The sequence below is a fragment of the Triturus cristatus genome, chromosome 3_2 (genome assembly GCF_964204655.1).
Source record: "Triturus cristatus chromosome 3_2, aTriCri1.1, whole genome shotgun sequence".
Classification (NCBI taxonomy): Eukaryota; Metazoa; Chordata; class Amphibia; order Caudata; family Salamandridae; genus Triturus; species Triturus cristatus.
In genome coordinates, this window is record NC_140584.1 from 817,044,349 (window position 1) to 817,058,219 (window position 13,871).

The 13,871-nt window shown below is 45.2% G+C and overlaps 1 protein-coding gene across 1 annotated transcript in view; it reads right to left on the reverse strand.

Moving 5' to 3' along the window:
* The window catches only part of CDK15 (cyclin dependent kinase 15), a 521,515-nt gene that overhangs the window by 360,164 nt on the left and 147,480 nt on the right, over positions 1-13,871 (reverse strand). Inside the window, exon 4 of the mRNA XM_085646903.1 lies at positions 4,317-4,396. Coding sequence (XP_085503029.1) covers positions 4,317-4,396 — 80 coding nt within the window. The remainder of the gene's footprint in view (positions 1-4,316; positions 4,397-13,871) is intronic.

Genomic DNA, 13,871 nt, shown 5'->3' on the forward strand with positions numbered 1-13,871 from the left:
CTACAGTATACCAAGCCATCTCTAAACTACATAAGATCGCTGAGTCCGTTCACCAGGATGAAGGGAATTGGTCTCTGATGGGATGGTTTGGGGGACTACTGTCTACATGGGGATGGAAGATTCTTACCTTTGTCGGAGCGCCTTTGGCTATTCTCTTCTCATGTTGTCTTTGCCTACAATGTGGTCCCGCTATATGCGGGCTCTGCGCCACCCTGTGTGTTCCAAATCCTGTATCCCAGAAAGCAGAGAACACGAAGATAATGCTGCAACAACAGCTTGTAGATTTCATGGCTATTGAAGTCGATTCTGATTAACAACAGCCTCTGTGTTTTTGCCTGAGTAATGGCAAAAGGAGGGTCTGAGGAAATTTGATTACGGCTCCATCTTGCGTATTGACACCATTGTGATGTTGCCCTCACTCAGGCACCGACGACCTTCGTAGCGTTCTTTTCATACTCTGTACTGTAACATGTTAAACGACCTTTTCCTGTCTCTCTGAGCAAAGTACATTCTGAGACCCGGCTCGTAGCAACTAATTCCCGTGATAACCATCTATTGACCCTTGGTGATCCTTCTCTGCCTCTCCAATTGTTTTACGAATCACCACCTGCAACACGCAAACACGTCCTGTTGTAAATTAATTTAACTTAGGAATGCTCATGCCACCTGGCCTGTAGGGTCAGGTAGAGAACACGACCCTAGGGAAGGAATTTCTATTACCTATTATCCTGTATCTTGTACAAAGAATGTTTGCTAGTGGATGATTTGTTTGTTTTTATTGCACATTGAGGGGGTTGTTGCTTTAGGGCAGGGGTACTCACAAACTTTCTCTCGGGGGCCTAATTTACAGTGTGGTTTCTGGCTGGGGGCCGCACCGGTGGGGGCGGGGCCAGTGGGGGAGGGGGCGGGGCTAGACCAAAAAAACAACTATGACCATGAGGTTGAACACAGGCCCCTGCAGCGGACGCCTTTGTCCACTGAGCCTCCAGACCAGGCATTCACACATATCTATCTATCTATCTATCTATCTATCTATCTATCTATCTATCTATCTATCTATCTATCTATCTATCTATCTATCTATCGCTCTGTCTCCCTCCCTCTCTCTGTCTCCCTCCCTCCCTCTGTCTCCCTCCCTCTCTCTCTCTCTCGCCTTCTCTCTATCACTCTCCCTCTCTCTCTCCGTCTCCCTCCCTATCTCTCTCTCTCCCTCTGTCTCCATCACTCTGTTTGTCTCCCTTTCTCTCTGTCTCCCTCCCTCTCTGTCTCACTCACTCTGTCTCACTCACTCTGTGTCTCCCTCTCTCTCTGTCTCCATACCTCCCTCTCCCTCCCTCTCCCTCTCTGTCTCCCTCTCACTCCGTCTCCCTCACTCTGTCTGTCTCGGTCTGTCTCCCTCCCTCTGTCTCCCTCTCTCTCTCCCCCTCCCTCCCTCTCTCTCTCTCCCTCCCTCTCTCTCTGTCTCCCTCCCTCTATCTCTCTCTCTCTCAATCACTGTTTGTCTCCCCTTCTCTCTGTCTCCTCCGAAAAACACAATAATAAGAAACATGGTAGCACCTATTCTCTAAATTTCTCAGGTATGGTTTGGCCTTCCTCCAAATATCCTGCTGGTTGCCCTGTTGTCGCTTCTTTGTTAAGTTGTCTTCTCTCTCTTTTTTATCTCTGGGTCATTTTATCAGTGTTTTCTTTTTCTGACTTATTTTCTTTTCACCATGTCAGTCTTATTTCTCTTTCATTCATTGTCATTCTTCTCGTTTTTGTCTCACTTTAGTTCTTCTTTTCACGCTCTACTATTCCTTTGCCCTCTCCTGTGTCCTTTCTCTCTTCTCCTTTTAGACCTGTACCTGTGCTTTTGTTCTCTCTCCCTTTCTCCTATTTTTTCTTTCTTCCCCAGTTTAACCATGTCTTCCCCAGTTTTCTCTAGTATTCTGTGTCTCATTGCACGGCTGCTCCTCTTACGTTTCTGACACATGGTATCAGGGTTATGGCCTTTTCAGAGCACAAAGGCACGCTGCTCCCGTTCTTTTGACCATGTACCTCGATTCAGTCCTAAAAGGCGTCCTTGCAATATTCCCTTACATCTGCCTCTCTACAAACAATTTCTCTCCTGAACTGCACACGATGAGAGGGGAGGCGGGGCGGGGCACAGAGTGGACAGAGCGCACACAGCCGCCGCACCCAAGTACTTTACGGGTCTTTTAACCCCCGTCATGCACGTCGGTTGGGCTGTGCTTATGACGGAACCGTTCCGTCATGGCCCCGCCCGCGCTCAGAACCTTCAGCGTGGCGCGGAAATCCGTGCCGCGCTGAAGGAGTTAAAGACCATTCACTTGGTAATGAGGCTTTGTTGTATTTCACCTCTTCTTAGTGCCCCTGCATCTCCACTCAATCAGAGTGGAGATGCAGGGGTGCTAAGAAGAGGTGAAGTACAACAAAGCCTCATTAACAAGTGAATGTTATTTAAAAGAATCGCCCGGCCCCCATAGCTCGCAACCGGCGCCGGCGATATAAAAAACACAAAGGCATATGATGTCGGCAAGGTCCGCGGGCCGCCAAGGAAGGCTTGCCGGGCCGCTGACGGCCCGCAGGCCGTACTATGAGTACCCCTGCTTTAGGGGATTCAAGCGCTATAAAAGACTGTGAGCCACGGATTGAAGTGGCAGTCTCCTGAGAACCTACCACTGATATACTTCTAGGACAACTGTACCTAGCTGCAGCTAATAAATTGAAGTTCCTATGCCAACTGAGTGTTCCGTGTCTCTGTACATTTAGAAGGCGAACTCAGAAGATTTCAGGCGTACCCTGCGCCGCCAGGCCTAATTCAGCCTGGTTCTTCAGCGGGTGCGCGCACCGCACTTTACCGTGATTACTTTCACTTTAGCGGCCGCACGGTTGCTTTGATATTTGATCGTGATCCCAATCACTTTTAATTTTGCGGCAGCACGGCCGCTTTGCATAGCCAATAGGTCTCGCTTTTGGGACCTTATAAGTATTTAGTTATGCAACTGTTGCATGGCTAAACACTTATAAGGTCCCAAAGGCGAGACCTATTGGCTATGCCAATGCTTGTTTTGTATATGGCAATATTCACCATCTCCGTGACCCCTTGACATTGTTCGAGCCTCACTACGCAGACTTACTGCTGTTTGCTGGTCCTCCCAATGTTGGGAGCTCTTTGGGGAGGAGGGGAGTTGGTCTTCAACCTTGAGTTGAACCCCTGAGGGTGTGGCCAGTGGCTCTTGTGTTTCATTACAGTGTTCGTCAGTATCTCCCCGCCCCAGCGCCTGGAGCTTGTGAACTCTGTGTCTCGGTGCTTTTATCGCAGCACCTCTCAGGACCCCATGCAGAACACCACCACCACTTCCCACGCAGGCTTCACTGCAACCATCTACTCTACCAGCCATGAGCGCATGCTCGGCCTTGTACAGGACGGTTCAGGGAACCCCCAATTAAAGCTCTGGGGTGCAACGGGTGTCCAGGGCAACTGTTCCCACGAGCTCTGGATGGCACCTAATCAGACACAGCTTCCTTCAGCGGCTCAGTTTCATTCTGTTTCCAAGTGAGAAGTTAATACTTTCCTTCTTACTGCGATAGTGAGAAGAACCTGTTGACTACACGCCCTCCTCTTTTTTTTCCTTCTATTGGACAGGGGCCCCGCTCAAGTAGTCTGGCCTGGAATATATTTGGTGCCTGCCCTCCTCCTTCGATGTGGAAATGCCTGGAAGGAGACTCGCTGCACCGAGTCATTAGAGATATGGCCCTTGAACATGGCAAACCCAATGATTTGTTTTGACCCTTAAACTAGACATGAACTGACTCTACAGAGCCACTTCCATGTATCCATCTGGGATTAGACAGAGGCTCTGCAGGACAAGTCCAGAGAGCTCTGCAATCAATGTGTCTGTTTCCCCCCAACCAGGGACGGGGCCTAGGATCTGGGAGATCCCTTATGCTGTGCTTTGCTAGAAAGTTGTAGTGGTACTCCAGCTTTACTACTCTGAAGATGGGATGAGGTGTCTGACCCTGAGAAAAGCCAGCTGCCTTAAGCCTGTTCGGATTCAATAGGAAGACATCTCATGCCCCGACCTATGATACAAGTGTTAAATTGAAAAAAATTGTGAATCAAGTCCAATTGAAAATGTATAGATGGAGCAGCTCAATGTAACTGGCTGCACCCCACAGGATGATTTTGCTAAGCAGCAATTTGTACTGTCCAATGTGCACCTATATTGTAAAGTACATTATCCTACACAGGTATAAGAATATGTTGCAGAAACAATGCAGGTGTACATATGTGGCAAGCCAATGCCATTTACCTTCGCGGATGGCTGTGAAAGGCACCCCCTCCTCCGTCTTCATGCTGATAACCTTCAAAGCCACAAGCTGCCCATTTATTCTAAAAAGAAGGAAGTATAATTAATGCACTAACCTGCTACATGGACAAAAATAATGCTTCGTTGACTTGGCAGTGTGTTCATGTCATAATGCTATATTATGCAGGCAGACAGCACTATGAAGGGTGCTATATGCCTGATGAGGTGTAGACTGTAGTTTTGTATGAGAGTTTTGCATGAAAACCGAATGCCTATTATTGAGATTGCTGAAAGGCACCTTTATAGGCCAGAGTCAGCTCGGAGGCTTATTTCGCTGTGTCTACCAGACAAACGTATAGTTTTTGTTTTTGCGATAAAATACATCAATTCATGATATTCATACACCGACAGTAAATACACATGTAAAACACATTTCATCACAGGGTTAATCCAGGATAAAAAAAAGAAAAACTGCAATAAATAAGAATTATTATTTTGCCTATTTTGCACAGTATATGTCCAGGTTTAATGTAAGACAGTGCAATGGTATTTTAAAGATTTTATGCAGCTGATCTTTAAAGAATACGATATACGTGATGTGTTAAAATCAACAAAGTCACCCTTTATGACGTCTGGATGCGGGTTGTTGATTCTGGGGAGATGCGATATAGATACAGCACATATTGTTGTTCTGTTTGTTAATGCCTTGTTTATGATATATACTCACTTAAAGAAAAATTGCACAATATTCGTATATTTCAATCAGTGCATATATGATGTAGGCCCTGCAAGTCACATATGGCTGAAAATGCAAATAAAATGTGTTTTGAAAAAATTCATCAAAGTTCTTCTAAAAAAGTCCCCTTCAAAAGTTTGAAGTGGTTCTTCCGGAAGCGCATAGATCTCTATAGGAAATACGCCATTCCCCATATTAATGCAGCGTCACCTTTGGCAGAACTAGTTATGGAATCTGGCGCTAATTTGGCACCCAATATAGTGCAAAAGTGGGCTTCAAGTAGCTAGTGGATTATTTATCTGGTAAGAGGTGGGTAAAGAAATCTGTGAATTAGTTCAAGGTGAATTTTTGCTTCTCGCCTCTTTTAGAATGTTGAATAAAGTATTTAGTAATTTAGATTCTAGCCAGATCTAGCCATAGGCTGGTACATCTAACTCTTCATTTATATTCCCACAGATAACCAAACAAGGAATGCCTAATAGGTGGTAACTGTATATATATTTATATTTTTCTGCATGCAATTAGTGTGCATCCAGTGTGAGCTGATGGCAGTGGTACCAGGGAACTAGTTTCCCGCGGTCCTGAAGAAGAGCCAACTAGGGGCACGGCTCAAAACATGTCGACCTTTTTGGAGAACAGATCCATTACAAATCGCTTATCCTAAACACCCCCTATTTTTTCAAAAATACTGACTAGAGGCTCAAATAAATTAAGGGACACTTACTAGCCAGGTATTTTTAACCATACTCTCCCACTCCCCCAACTTCTTTATCATTGTATATAACAACAAAAAGTGCTCCCACGTAGGCCGTAGGGCGCAGCATGCCCGAACCGCAGCGGAACGGGATGGACCCAATGTTGAAGCATGCCACCAAGGGGTACACTGGTGGGTAAGGGGAGTTACCTGAACACAACTGAACTGGGTTTTTTTTGGGGGGGAGTAATGCATTATTTATCACATCCTCCCTATCTGATGCTTAGTCTGTAGATTTCAACATAAATGTTCTAGCTACAACTTATAAAAAATTATTATGAATACTGCATTTGTAACGGAATGCACTCCCCTGCACACTGCAAAGGTAACAGGGCACTCTCCACCTGCTGATTGCTCTTTCAGGCACTACAAAGGAAGGATTTCACCCAGATTGTGTTAATATCCCTAATGCACTAGGGCCAGTGCTATTGTTTACAGTGGCAAACAAATGCTATATGTATATATTATACTCATACTTCAAATAGAGTGGACGGAAATATTTAAACTTTGTCACAAGAATGATTTGTGTCATTGGTGAGACTAAATCATGCCTAGTCTACAAAGCACACATAATTTGAACATTCCCAAACATTTTGCATTTTGTGTTTTTAATGTCAAATCTTTTTATGTTTGTCAAACATGGCACTTCAGCTATCAGTGAACGAGAATACAGTAGGTTCAGCATATAATTCAAAACAATGGTAGCAGTGACACAGCACAGGGTACAATCCCAGTGCATCAATAAACACTCTAACCAAAAAATCAGCAAATGTAACTCCAGCTGGGAAGCTGCAGGAAAGGGGAAGAAAAGAAAACCAGAGTGGCAAACATTAGAATGCAACATAGACAGTAACCAGTCCAAATGGCAGGCATAAACACTCCTATTGAAATACTCCACGGAGGGGAAATCGTGGGACAATCAGGCGTAGAATCAGTCACCCGCAGCGTATGGGCTCTCTGGATGGGACTACATGAGTCAGAAATTATATCAACCTTCATGCTTTTTCTTCACTTCAGCCAAGAAGGTCCAAGCAGCCTCCTCTTGTGTGAATAAAAACATTTTGTCTTCAGATGACACCACTAGCTCTGATAGGTAGTTCATAGAAGCAGGTATCGCCAGAGCTCTATCCTGACGTTCAAGACGGCCCTTTTCCTCAGTGTGGTCTCCAGGCATACTTTTTGCATCAAGATAATCCATTGTATTTCAATGATTCCCTTTTTGTCACAACCTGAAGGACCTTCTTCGTGTTTCTAGGTAACATGAACACCACCATAACTGTCCGCTTGCATTTCTACACTCCAGAGTCATCAGTGGGTTGTCAGAAGGTGCTTTCTATTAAACTTGATTCTGAGTCCCCTTCGGTCACGGAGGAGGTTATCCAGTGTGACTATTGACATGTCTAAAAGACCATCCAGACCTTCATCCAAGGGAAGACCCACCAAGCATACCCAGATTACACCGCGGGCTCTTCCAGTGCCTCAGTATGTGACTCCTAATATAATATGGCGCAGATTGCGTGAACTCAACGAAACCCCAAAACGAGGATTCCAGTTCGCTCATCTTCAGGTTATGACTCCTCCACAGTCAATGCCCCTCCAGCCAGATCCTCCATTTTAGTTGTTTCTAAGTCTTTAATTGTGCCTTCAGTGTTGTGTTCCCACTCTTTTTGGTAAGGTCTGTGTGACTGGAGTTAATGGACTGCATGAGAAGCCTCTCCCCTCAAAAAACTCTGCCTCTTCTGTGGAGTCATCAAACTCAGCCCTCTTGCCCTCAATTTCTGTAGAGGGGGTGAGGTTTAACACACATATTTCTTCTTCTGCTTGTGAGACACACTGTAAGGCCAACAGACCTGCAGTTATTCAGCTACTACCTCCACTTCTAGACAGTTTATTACAGTTCCAAGGATCAGTACCTACTTCGATCAGCAACCAGACCACAGACCATACAGTTCCAGTTAACATGAGCTTCAGCTTTTTGACCTCCTCTCTGAGACACAGCCTGATGTAATGTTTCTAACTGAAACATGGCTAAATGAGGGCTCTAACCCTACTATTGCCTGTGCACTCCCTCTAGACTACAGGATATTAAGGAAGGATAGATCTGGCAGTAGAGGGGGTGGGGGGGGTTGCGGACATATACAAGCATCCACTTGTCTGCAAAGCAATACCAATGACGGAACTGGAAGGAGCAGAGGGATTGGGCTTTTATTTGATAGTCTCAGCCCACCAATCTATCGCTGGAGCTTTGATTTACCGTCCCCCTGGGCCAGCAGGAAATTTCTTGGAATCGATTGGCCACGCTATCACGCCCATCATGTCCAAACATGAACAGTGCATGGTTTTGGGGTATTTCAATATTCATTTTGACCAAACGACTGATTCAGACACTATGAAATTCTGTGAATTATTAAGCATTTTTAATCTGGTTCCATATGTAGTGCTTCCTACACATGAAAAAGGTCATACGTTAGATCAAATCTTTTCGATCACTGAATTGGAACCTATTGTCCCTCTGCCTATTGTTTGGTCGGATCACTCTCTGTTAAATTTTACAATTGGAAAGATTCCGATCAAGTTTCAGTCTTATTGTAAAAATCGGCCGGAAAGTTTTAGACCTTTTAATCAAATGACATCTGAGGCGGTAACCACCATGCTCAGTCAACATCCTATACCAGTTAATGATAATTTAGAGCAAGATGTGTCGGCTCTGGAAAATTGGCTCTTTGAGTGTAGCATGCAGTTAGCCTCCATTAAAAGACGAGCAGCCAATCAAGGCCGTAACTCAGCACCATGGCTTAATGAACACCGCTGGTGAAAGAATTTTGACCTTACAGATAAATTGACATACAAAATGGCTTTGAAAGTTCATTATGTAAAAGTCCAAGCAGAGAAGAAACAGTTTTTGGCCAGAAAAATCAAACGAGCAGATAACTGTGCTAAAGAACTGTTTAAGATTGTTAAGGATTTTACTGTCCCTACAGCCTCTAAAAATTCATTTACGCCTATGGATACTTGGACAAATGAAATTGCACAATATTTCCACAGGAAAATTCAAATAATTCAGGACTCTTTCAATAGTCCATGACAGGTTGCGACCAGCAGTATATATAGACCTTCACATATAAGCCCTTCCAGTGAGAATACTCTAGTGGAGTTTCTGCCCATGCCTATGGCCACTTAACTAAAAATCATGAGAGCCCTAAAATCCGGTTCTCCTTCTGACCCTTGTCCAGCAAAAACGCTGCTATCAATTGCTGAAGTAATCAATCCAGCAGTAAATCGGACGCTCAACCTCTCTCTGTCCGAAGGTAGGATGCCTATAATTTGGAAGCATGGGAAAATTCTTCCTCTCTTAAAAAAACCACTAGCAGATCCCTTGGTAGTCAGCAACTATCGACCGATATCGCTCCTACCTTTCTTCTCCAAAGTGATGGAGAAATATGTGAATACTATCGTTACAGATTTTATTGAAGGTAATCAGATACTCCATCCGAGCCAATCGGGCTTTAGAGCAAACTACAGTACGGAGACCGCGTTATTAGAAATTGCAGAGACAATTAGAAGTACCCTTGATACAGGAGGAAAGGCGGTGCTGATATTACTGGATTTATCGGCGGCCTTTGATACCGTGCCCCATGACCGCCTCCTTCAAAGATTAAAGGAGAGTGGCATAGGGGGTACGGTGCTCAGATGGTTTACCTCCTTTCTTGACAATTGACAGCAAACAGTCTGGGTTCCCCCTTTTTCAAGCCCCATGCAATCTATGAATGTGGGGGTCCCTCAGGGTTCAGTTTTAAGTCCAACCCTGTTTAATATATATATGGCCCCTCTTGCTCCTTTAACCGAACAATGTGGGGCAAAAATTATATCATATGCAGATGACACTCAATTGTATTCACCTGCAGGAAGGACGAGGTGTTTAATGGCAATGAAGTTAATGTCTGCCTAACCAAGGTGTTTAACTGGTTTAGGCAAAACCAGTTGCTCTGCAATTCCGACAAATCGGAAATTATATTTTTTGGGCATACTCCGGTTGATGAATGGCGCCAATGGTGGCCCAAAAATCTTTCCCCTCCGGTTTCAACTGTAAAAAATTTAGGAGTAAAGATTGACTCTGACATGACCATGAAGTCCCAGGTGCAATTAACTGCAGGTACCTGTTTTGGACTAATAAAAATGATGAGGAATTTCCTTCCGCTTCTTCCTACTTCACACAGGAAAACCGTGGTCCAGGCCTTGATTATATCCAGGCTGGATTACGTAAATTTTTTGTACCTGGGCCTCCCAAATTATCTATTAAATCGTTTGCAGGTGGTGCAAAATGCAGCAGCAAGGGCTGTACTTTCTGTTGGACCCAGAGCTCACATGTCCTCCCATCTGAACACCCTGCATTGGCTTCCAGTAAGACAAGTCCCTGGTCCTAACCTTTAAGGCCCTGAATAATATCGGAGCCCCATATATTAGAAATAAAATCCAGCCCTATAAACCCTCGAGAACATTACGTTCATCATCTCAACAACTGACAATTGTACCTAAATTTCGACGCTCTTATAAAGGTGGCCGCTCTTTTCAAGTGGTAGCTGCAAGATTATGGAATAGCCTTCCTCTCTTCCTTCAACAAGAATGTGATCTCCTCAACGTTAGGCGAGGCCTGAAGACCTGGCTGTTTTAGCAATAGTGTGGTTTCATTTTGTGATAGCGTTTCTGTCCTGGGGTCAGGATAGCGCCTGGACACTCCATGGAGTAGCCGTGCACTTAATAAATACCCCTATAACATAACATAACATAACATAACATAACACTGCTCCCTTCAGGCCACAAGCGCTTTTCCAGAAGAAACTTTCCTCCACATGTTGCCCACCAATGTGGCCCAGCAAAGGAAGAAATCACAAGCCCCCAGCAAGAGAGCCCACAGTGCCGCCGGAGATCTCTTGTATTTCTTTTTATGACTTAGGTCTTCAGAATTAAAGTGCATCAGATTAATGATGGGTACAGGGATTCTCCGCCAGATCCTGGGTGCATGAATGGAGAAGAATTGTTGCTTTGCGTTTCTTCCTTGTTAGCACTTCTCCTTTCTCCTGGAACTTACAGTATTGTTCTCCTGAATTACTTCTTATTGGACAGGGGTGCTGGTGCTTAAAGAATTATCTTGACAGGGAACATAGGAGTTATATTTTAAAATATCCTTGAGGATGTGGCCAATGGCTAAAAACATGGAAGTTTCCTGCCAGCACGCCTACAATCCAACACATTGGAAAGACTGTTACTCCTTCAAAAGTAACACATTTATGGAGTACAGAGGCAGTGGTAGGAAAGACCTGAGAACCTGCAGATTGGATTTCAGTTTTCCTCTATGGACAATTAGAAGGTAACATAATTAGAGAGGTCTTACTCCTTGTTCTGTTACTTGAACTTGTAGCAAGACTGAGGACTGTGCAAGGTACGGCTGAGTCTAGATTGGAGTGCCCATGTGATTTAAGGAAGTGGAGTGGCAGAGGTTGGGCCCTGGTTTCTGGGCCCTATTATGGTCCTAGAGCTGACTATTACTGCATTATTGCTGGCTCTCCTGCCTTGTATCTCAACGTTGAATGGAGTTGGAAAACTTGAGGGAGCCATCAACGTTGCCTTCTATTAGGGAGAGACCTAGAATACTGATGTTTGAGCTGTTAAAAGGACTTTGCGGGGCTATTTATAAAGGTAGAGACTGGCCCCTAAAGCATCTACTAAGAGCTGGCTCACAGGAAAGCTTACAATCTTGAGGCCTTGGAAGAGGGAAGAAGACTGTGTCAGTCCTATTGAAGTTCGGTGCCACGTCACAGCTGCCTGATAAAGAGGATTCAGGCTGGAAAACATATTAAGAAAAGCTGTTTCAAAGTTAGAAAATAGTGATCTGTGAGTACAGTGTTAATAATGCCCAATACTAGATCAGATATCGAAAGGACCGCAAATATGTGAAAGGCTTGTTTGCAAACCCTGCCAACTGTCGAGAAAAACAGAGTAAAATGAATAGTAAGAGGCCTTTAGGCCTGTCATTAGGAAGTAGTGGGACTTCAGTTATCAGGTTGGACAAACTATAGTTAACCAAACGCCGTAAGGAACTAGAAGAGAAAGTCAACAAGGGCAGATGAGGACTGAGCAAAAGGATGGGTTCGACAAAATATAAAGCACTATCAATCAGAAGAAAGGGGTTTGGGGCTTCCTTTTGAGGTAAAGGGTGATGATCCAACATTGTTTGCTACTCAGTGGATTCCTAACTTTTAGTATTAAATGTTACGGATGAAACAGCGACCTTTACGATTTAACAAAGAGCCTGTAGGTGCATCGTTGTTATCACATAAAGGTATCTGCTTCAAGGAACCGCAGAGTACGGAAGGGGGGGGGGGTAATTTATGTTTTATATATGACTGACAAGAGTGACTGAGACTAGGTTTTGAAATCAGCAAGAACATGTTAACCTAGATGTTTGGCATTCGCAATATCCACATATTTTATGAATTAGCTTCATGGAGAGTAAGCAAGAGAAGATCTGGATAATATCAAAAACAGGTTTCAAGTCGAAGGGGTTCATTAAGCCAAGCTGTTGGTGGTGTGGAGGGTGATAGTCTTATGGGACCTGGAGAAGGGCCAAGCAGTGACTTGACCCTGTGCCTCATGGGAACAGTCCAGCCCGAACTGCCAAGCCAGGTCCTCCCTGGACTGGAAACAAGCATCCTAGGACCGGTTTCGGGGTTTCACCCCTCTTCAGCCAGGATAGCTTGATTCCAGTGGCATGGAGAGCACGGGACCCACGTCTGGGCATAACCGTCCCACTCAGGGTGACAAATGCAAAACCAACAGTTGATGGACAGAATGCACAACAATTTCATACATTCACCCCATTACAGAGATCTGGGCCTAAATCCATAATTTTTTTGCTCACCTTGCCATTCCAGTTTGAACCCAGCCGTATGCAAATCATTCTTGACCCTGTGCCTCATGGGAACAGTCTAGCCCAAACTGCCAAGCCAGGTCCTCCCTGGACTGGAAACATGCATCCTAGGACCAGTTTCGGGGTTTCACCCCTCTTCAGCCAGGTTAGCTTGATTCTAGTGGCATGGAGAGCACGGGACCCACGTCTGGGCATACCCGTCCCACTCGGGGTGACAAATGCAAAAACAACAGTTGATGGACAGAATGCATTCCGTCCATCAATTGTGTCTCTGCATTTCATCCATCAATTGTGTGTCTTTTGTGGGCTCACTGTGCCACTGGAATCAAGCTATCCTGGCTGAAGAGGGGTGAAACCCCAAAACCGGTCCTAGGATGCTTGTTTTCGATCCAGTGAGGTTCTGACTTGGCAGTTTGGGCTGGACTGTTCCCACGAGGCACAGGGTCAAGACTGATTTGCATATGGCTAGGTCTAAACTGGGGTGGCATGGTGAGCAAAAGAATGATTGATTTAACCCAGATCTCTTGACTGGGGGTGAATGTTTCGATTTGTTCTGCATTCCGTCCATCAATTGTGTGTCTTTCGCTTTCTCGGCCTAAGTGCGCCAGGTATACCGAGACGTGGGTCCTGGGCTCACTGTGCCACTGGAATCAAGCTATCCTGGCTGGAGAGGGGTAAAACCCCGAAACCGGTCCTAGGATGCTTGTTTCCAGTCCAGGGAAGACCTGGCTTGGCATTTCGGGCTGGACTGTTCCCTCGAGGCACAGGGTCAAGACTGATTTGCATATGGCCAGGTCTAAACTGGGGTAGCATGGTGAGCAAAAGAATGATGGATTTAACCCAGATCTCTTGACTGGGGGGAATGTTTTGATTTGTTCTGCATTCCGTCTACCAATTGTGTGTCTTTTGCTTTCTCGTCCTAGGTGCGCCAGGTCGACCGAGACGTGGGTCCTGGGCTCACTGTGCCACTGGAATCAAGCTATCCTGGCTGGAGAGGGGTGAAACCCCGAAACCGATCCTAGGATGCTTGTTTTCAGTCCAGGGAAGACCTGGCTTGGCAGTTCGGGTTGGACTGTTCCCATGAGGCACAGGGTCAAGACTGATTTGCATATGGCCAGGTCTAAACTGGGGTGGCATGGT